At 42.7% G+C, this 7,871-nt stretch overlaps 1 protein-coding gene across 1 annotated transcript; it reads left to right on the top strand.

Moving 5' to 3' along the window:
- Window positions 1–1,910: 1,910 nt before the first annotated feature.
- On the top strand, window positions 1,911–7,702 carry rhd (Rh blood group, D antigen). Its single transcript, XM_036542379.1, has 10 exons — window positions 1,911–2,173; window positions 3,016–3,202; window positions 3,359–3,509; window positions 4,458–4,605; window positions 4,852–5,024; window positions 5,318–5,455; window positions 5,938–6,065; window positions 6,970–7,049; window positions 7,204–7,277; window positions 7,630–7,702. Exons 1-10 carry the CDS (start codon window positions 2,023–2,025, stop codon window positions 7,654–7,656), a joined length of 1,257 nt encoding a protein of 418 aa, XP_036398272.1. The 5' UTR covers window positions 1,911–2,022; the 3' UTR covers window positions 7,657–7,702.
- The last annotated feature ends 169 nt before the right edge of the window (window positions 7,703–7,871 follow it).

The following is a 7,871-nucleotide window of genomic DNA, read 5'->3' as shown; positions in this document are numbered from 1 at the left end:
GCAGAACTAATTAAGTGTGTGTGTGTGTGTGTGTGTGTGTGTGTGTGTGTGTGTGTGTGTGTGTGTGTGTGTGCTCGCACAGACGTGCATACATGCGTGTGTTGGGAGTGACCAAACACCAAGTTGAACGCCTCTGCTTTTTCCGTAAGGACAATGGGAGCTTTAATAACGTCAGTAAGTCAATATTAACATTTAATACAAAATTCAGAAATATTGTATGGCAGAGTTAATAAGAAAAAAGGAAAAAAAAACAATATTAAAACGTTATTTTACACTGTGCACCTCTGAAATACCAGCAACGTGTAGATCCTTCAGAGAAACATCATTCTACTTTTTAAGTGACAGAATGGAATGGGAATGTTTTATGCAAATTTTATGACATTTCTGAGTACGTTTAAAATAATACCTTAAGAGGTACATAACAACTTGCTTGTCCAAGATTGCATAGAATTGACAGACAAGCTCCTAGCAAATAGTTTGACCCTCCACAATGCTACCTGCTGGTAGTTTTGGGAATTACAGTACTGTGCAATGGTTACTTACTGCTACAAATGATTGATACCTTCTACAGTGTATTTTACAACTGTCAATACTATCTTATCTACACATTGTGGTTTTACAACCAGTTTATATAACATTTATTTAAAACACTACGTCTGTTACTTGCACTCTGCTTATTTTGTGAACAGGTGGTTTCTCCTATTTTGTAGTACTGTGCCCATGTTTGGATTAATTCCTGTCTTTTTGTGTTCATCTGAGTCTGAGATCATCTCAGAGTGATTCCCGTTTTTGAGTATCATTCAGACCCTTCGTTGGTATTCCAGGGAACCCAAATACTGTGCTTTAACAGAAATTAGTAGAGAAAGCAATGAAAATTGCCTAACAGTACCTCGACCTGAGTTTACCAAGTAATTAAAATCTTATGTTACCTTTTCATGCCATCTCAGTTCTATTTACTTTAAATCCTTGTACCACGATTACCAGTACGTTTCAAAATCCCAAGACAAACTCAACATCCATCTGCCAAAACCCAAAATCATTACATAGCTAAAGCCTCAGCACTTGCTTTGGAAAGTGGTCACTAAGGAAACAGAAATACGGAAACAAATTTTCCAATAACCACACATGACAAATGTATTTAAATTCTATGATCCAACATCAAGAAGAACTGGTGCGTCTGATCTATAGAGCAACACATACCGTCAGATTGATTTCAGGGTGATTCAAATACTCTGTTACCATATTTCATTCTTAAAAGTTGATTTATCATCTTACAGATCTTACATCTTACTTATATTCATGAGTACCATGATAACAAGGATTACAATGTATATACGCCAAATGCAGTGTTTAATTGGATTATTTTAGTACATTTACGTATTTCCATGATGCTACAAAACATTAAGTGTAATTCTTAATTGCAACTCGCAATTCAGATGTGTCTTGCTTGAGTGCATGGCGTAGGCTACACCTGCAGAGATGACACCAGTTTTCTGTCAAGGACAGAAATACGCTGTGATACGTGTACAGCATTTAGGCTACTACCGGCCCATGCCAGAGGCGTATAGAGACCAGTTTAGCAGGACATTGTCAGGTTTAGCAGGACATTCCGATCTCGGTGGAATATTTAAATGGTTCGGTAGAACCTGGTGGGTAAACAATACCGGAGCCCTTAAGTTGTGTAAAACAAAACTCTCCAAAACACATCTGATCGTACAGTTAGGTACCTCCCTGTTAACCTAAAGGCAACAGGAGCAGAATAGATTTGACAGGGCAGTCTGCCACGTGGAAGTGATCTCTTTTGGCAACTTGTTATCCTGTTAGCCTTCGTTGTTGTATTTGTGTGGTGTACAGAAAGATAAAAGACCAACCGTACACGTCGGACTACGCCAGGATCACCCCGCCCCGTTTATTCGGGCTCAGACCTACAGAGTGTTTAGGGCTTTCGTCAGGCGTTTGGCCTGTCAGTATAACTGGAGAAGGGATACGGACACGGATGGGAATGCCTCTATATATTTAGTGATGGCTCCTCAATACGCACCCAGCCTCCGTGGACGCTTACCTCCATTGGCCTTGCTCCTGGAGACGATCTTCATCGTACTTTTTGCCTTTTTGGTTGAATACGAGGAAGCCGAAATTATCAAGGAAAATCCTGTCACACATATCTACGCTGGTAAGTTGCTTATCGGTCACACAGCATTCGACAAGAAGGACGCTTTATTTCAGACCCGTGGCTTATTTTTTATTTCACAGAGTAGGCTACTTTTAAATGAAGTGGATTTTACTTTGGACACTGGGGGTCCGCCGAAGTGAAAGTGGTAGAGGGACTTGCACCAAAACTTAGCTCTTACGCAAGATTAAAATGGGCAGTGGTCGTACTTTTGAACACCTTGTTTTACCCTAATTGCTGCAAACATTGCAAGCAATGGATTATGCCTGTCTGATAAACATGAAAATCAGACACAATGATTGCTGGCGGAGTCTTCCTCGCTGAATGAAAAAATAGTGTTGCAGACATATTAAATGTGTGGAGTTGTCCTGCTGCGTGTGACTTCAGTGTGTCTGGCACATTTCTGTGGTGGCGTGTGGTGCAGGATCGGGAGGAGCCGCCACCACTGGTGTCGGGAGATAAGGGCACGCCCCTCACCAGACAGTGACGGTGGGGAACTAAAGACAGGGATAAGACTAAAGCTTTGGCAAACGACCCCAAACTCTTGGTGTGTACACTACTCATTATGCAGTGTGAAACAGAAGATGCAGCTGACTGATGGCAATGCAACGTCTTCCATTGTCCATGTCTTGCTACCTCATATGTACTTTGACAGTGTTTGCACTCTTTCAAAAAAAAAGCCATCTCAGTTAAAAGGGTGACGTTTAGGAGCCAGATCCACAATGCAGAAATGACCACTGTATAATCAGTCAGCCTGAAATTAGAATGCAGTAAGGGCTGTGATAAGTTGTTTAGTAAGATGCCCCTACACCTTATCCTTTGTATGTCTGTTCTCCACCCAACAGAATTTCAGGATGTGCAGGTAATGGTATTCCTGGGATTCGGTTTCCTGGCCACATTCCTGCTCCGGTACAGCTTCAGCAGCTCTGGGTTCAACCTCCTGGTGGCCTCCCTGGCAGTGCAATGGGCCATTTTGCTGAACGGCTTCCTGTTCTCATTTCACCATGGGAAGATCCGGGTGGGCATGAAGAGGTATGCGGCACAGCATCAAAGTGGCGGGCCGCGAAAGAAATAAAACCTGGAGTGTTTTGTGTGCCTCAAAGACCAAATATGGCCTCCCTTGATTTACTTCTCCATGGTCTCAGATGTTTGGCCATCTTAAATGCGTCCCTCTCTGTGTTCTGCCAGCCTGGCTGAGGCTAACCTGTGTGCTGCCTCTGCCCTCATCTCCATGGGCGCAGTCCTGGGAAAAACTAACCCCGTCCAACTCCTCCTCATGGCTCTGCTGGAGGTCTTGGGGTTCACTGCCAACCGCTGGATCCTTCAGACCTGGTTCAAGGTGAGCGCTGACGTACTGGACAGCAGTGCAAAGTGGAAGCGAAGACAATAGCCCTCATGATCGGAGAGTCTGAGGTCTGAATCCCAAATGGAGATTTATATCTCTTGCTTCCTCTGCCAAAGGGGTGTCACCAGAATTATTCCCTCAAACTGCAGATATTTCAGCGGGTATTGTGTTTCACATGGGAAGCCTCAGGGTTGCAAATTATGGTGTCACTCAGTCTAAGGGGTCTCAGGTGGGTCAGTGTGGCCAAATCCAGTGTTATCCCCACTGGACTCTATTTTAAAACTTAGAGTACTTCGTCAGCCCCCAACCCCCCCCCCCCCCCCCCAAGTTGATTATCAGGATTTTAAACAAAGCTTATGTTACGATTTTTAATAACAATATTTGTTATACAATATTAAACACACTCAAGCACTCCCCACTTTCTCTCAGACTGTAATACATGTCCAGTAATCAACAAATGTTCTTGAGATCCTCACTTTTCCTTCTGCGATACATTCTTGAGATCCTCACCAATGGGACATTTTTCAGATACAAAATACCAATTTAATGTAACTGAATTACAGTATTTGTGTGTATGTACATAATAATGCAGTAATGTGCAATGTGTAAAATAAATATAAAAATGTAGGTCTGGGCTTGGCACTCTGAGGCCTGGAAGCAGAGTATGGAGCTGGGAGCAGGAGGCCACCTCAGCCCAATTAGAAATCACAGATGATGAGGGTCTGTTGCGTGTCAGTGTGTCAGTCTGCTTCTTTAAGTTTCTAATCTCATTTTTTTTTCCAAGTGTGGGTTCTTGCCTCAGGTTTGAGGCAGGTGTCATGGTATATGTATACGTGCACCACAGACCACATGGTGTTGACACACTGCACGCTGAATTTGGAGCTGAGGTTTTACATCTGTGCCCATGCCCGCCAAGCAAGTGATGACTGGTGTTGTCTTCAGGTCCAGCTTGTTGACAGCATCATGCTGCTCCACATCTTTGGGGCCTACTTTGGAGTGATGATGTCATGGATCCTTTTCCGCTCAGGACTGGAGCCGAGGCATGAGAAGGAGCGGTCTGACCGTAAGACAGACCTTTTCTCCATGATAGGTGAGCGGACTGGCCACAGTGTTCAAACTGCATTGTGCGGAGGATTAATCACTCTCAATGTGTGGCATAGCACAGCTCCCAAATAGTTTGTCTGTGACAATGCATTCAGTTGTATCAGATTTTGGGCTGAGTCTGTGGATTAGTTTATGAGGTTACCAATGGATTCCTACCCTGATCACACAACAGAAAAATAACACCGAGCTGCATGCAAGGCAATAATGTGATGCTGGTCTCTCTGTGCTCCAGGCACACTGTTCCTGTGGATGTTCTGGCCCAGTTTCAACTCCATAATGATAAGCCAGTCCCTCCCGGGAAGGAAGCTGAGTGCTATCTGTAGCACATACCTGTCTCTGGCATCCAGTGCGGTTGGTGCCTTTGCCTTCTCCGTGGTGACCAGCCCCCGGGGCAAGATCAACAAGGTAAGGAGAGGATCAAGGTTTCAACATGGGTCTAAATCAAGGGGTCAGGGGGTTCATGACAGGGTTATTTGGGCAGGAGACGAAGTGCAGAATTGTGTTCATCAATGAACAAGGAGCTGCCCCCACACCCTCTTTCATCTTCAAATGAAGTGCTTTAGGGGTTGTATAAAGTAAAGGATGTAGATGTGTGGAAAACACATGGTCCAAAGAGTAAGGTTGTCAAGCTGTCATTTACCAGCACATGCCCACTGCATACAAGTAAGAGATGAAAAAATAAACTTTGTATTCTTTAGGTCCATATCCAGAATGCTTCACTGGCTGGGGGTGTGGCAGTTGGAGTTGCTGTGTCAGCCATTGACATGCCATGGATTGCCATGGTGATAGGCTTGGCTGCTGGCCTCATTTCTTCTCTGGGATTCCGGTACATTAAGGTACTGTTACTACATAACAGCTGTTGCTTATTGTATGCACTTATTGTATGCTGCTCCCAATGGAGCCTTTGGGCTGTGTGCCTGTCCATCATAAATATGGACTTCATATTGTATCTATTTGATATGGACGTTCTTAAACTATGATGCTTGAGGGGTCATTTTTAAGGAGGCACAAAAGGACAATAGACTGATGTACATTGTACCCCAGGATTTTGGGAAGATTGATTGCTGTGTAGATTTGTTCATGTCTACAGCCATATGATAACACTTCTGACGGTTAAAATTTAATCAAACTTCGGTGAGTTGGTCATTCTCTCTTCATTCAGAAAGCCCTGATAAAAGAGAGCAGACAAGTTTGTAGCTGAAACATAATCATTGAAAGCTTTGTAATAGACTGTCATCTGGTCTTTCTCCCAGAACTTATTGTCGTTCCTGACATGTGTTCCTGACATGTGTTCCCATCTGCTTGCTATCTCTTGCAGCCCAACATGAAGTTTTTGTTCAAGTGCCATGATACCTGTGGGGTTCTAAGCGTCCATGGTATGCCAGGATTTCTGGGATGGGTGGCCCACTTCATCATCCATTTGTCCCAGTCTTCTTCTGTGAAAGAGTAGGTTATATTTGTTCTCTAAGGGCAGTGACGCCCTAAAACAAGGAGCAGGTGATTGTAAGGGAACAGAAGGGTGTGGATTCTGGATGTCAGCAAAGTCCTTTCATGTCCCACAATCGTGGCTGTTCATAGACCTGTAGCTCTGCGATGTGTTTTTGAATGAAAAAGATTATCTTTGTGGGCTTATGATTTTAGTCTTTTTTTGCATTGTGGTTTGACTGAGTGGTGATCATGCGTGAAGAAGACGAGACAACCGTTCATCAGTGACCCTGACTGTGTCACTTTGGGACATAACTACCTGTGTTAAACTATCATCAAATAAACACCTGAGCACCATTATTATGAGGAGGTCAGAGGATCAGTTGGCAGATCCAGTATTGATACTTGTCCAACAAATTCCACAAATATTGGTGTAGATAACAGTATCATTAAAACTGGATAATTCACCTACCTGTTGATCTGTGTCTTCTTCAAATACAGTAAACAACACATACATTGCATATTCATTACTGCAGGCTGCCATTTTACCCCCAAAAATTGTCAGACTCCATTTCCACAATTTGGTCATAGTTTCCTCATTTCCTGTTGATAACTGATGGCCATAGTGATAAATGCAGGAAACACGGCCCGGACATCAATCCATGCATCTGACACCTTATTCCATAGCTTTGCACTTTTGCCTCATTCCCAGCAATGCTACCCAGGTACAGGATTAGTACCCTGACCATTAACTAACTCCCACAATGCACTGCTTCATCATAGCTGGGAAATTTCTCTTGAAGAAAGTTTGTTTTGAAGTGTATTTATAATTCACATTTTTTATTAAAATGGTAGTTTGCAAAATGTCAAAATGATGTGAAAAGGGGGTTTCTTCAAATGATGTATGTGTTTACATTCTTTGCAGGATGCAGAATTTTGCTGTACACCACCTGTATACTCTGCTGGTCACCTTAAGCGTGAGCATTTTATTTGGAGCTTTTACAGGTGAGTCGCTTTGAAGGGTTACAGTACTCTATTGAAGAGCAGTGGACCATCCCCCCTATACACACACATACACCATATATGTTTTGGTAGCAGAGCTTTTTGAACAAAAGTCATTGAAGTATTTTTCCTGACAAAACTGTGCTTCAAATTTCAGGTTTTTTGCTGAAATGGAGGTTATGGCGCCCACCCCAGGACAAGAAATGCTTTGATGATCAAGCCTTCTGGGAGGTAACGTAGCTTGTTCTTTGTGAGAATGCCCCCCCCCCCCCATTACCTCCTTTGGCAGTGTAGGCAGGAGTATTGTTTCTACAGTGGATTCTAGAGAGGACTCCTACAATGTGCCACATGACACACAACCTACTCTACATCACTTCACTTTTAAATGATTCAGGGCTGTGTGGAGTCAACATGATCTCCTCTCAAGTGACTCATACAAAAACCTTGTATTGTATAAGGTACCCTGGCATACCTGTGCTTAGCTGTGGTTCAAAAAAACATAGTCAAAACATAGTCCAGTATGTAGCATAGTTATCCAGGAATGTCAGTTAGTGTTAAATTCAGACCTGTCTTTGTTTTACAGTTTCAATTCCTTGCAGTACATATGTGAAGACCTCTTCGGACGTCAAGATCAGAGAGACAATCATATGCCCAACAATAAAATATGTACAAAATGTATAGCATTGTATAATCTGTGCTGACATTTTCTTGAAAAAAATGACTCCTAAAATCTTTTGACTTTTTGAATGTTAGAGGAAACTGAAAAAAATGATACTGATGTTAAAGAATAGCCAAAGCAATACATGGTGATTTTATGTTTATTAT

Source organism: Megalops cyprinoides, chromosome 12 (genome assembly GCF_013368585.1).
Source record: "Megalops cyprinoides isolate fMegCyp1 chromosome 12, fMegCyp1.pri, whole genome shotgun sequence".
Classification (NCBI taxonomy): domain Eukaryota; kingdom Metazoa; phylum Chordata; class Actinopteri; order Elopiformes; family Megalopidae; genus Megalops; species Megalops cyprinoides.
This window is presented reverse-complemented; position numbering and strand designations above follow the sequence as displayed.

Bases quoted from the DNA above. Each gene is read 5' to 3' on its own strand.
- rhd (XM_036542379.1), top strand. From the start codon at position 2,023: ATGGCTCCTCAATACGCACCCAGCCTCCGTGGACGCTTACCTCCATTG. The intron at 5,025-5,317 runs GTAAGGAGAGGA...TGTATTCTTTAG, and splicing joins CCCGGGGCAAGATCAACAAG to GTCCATATCCAGAATGCTTC. The intron at 7,050-7,203 runs GTGAGTCGCTTT...TTCAAATTTCAG, and splicing joins TTTATTTGGAGCTTTTACAG to GTTTTTTGCTGAAATGGAGG.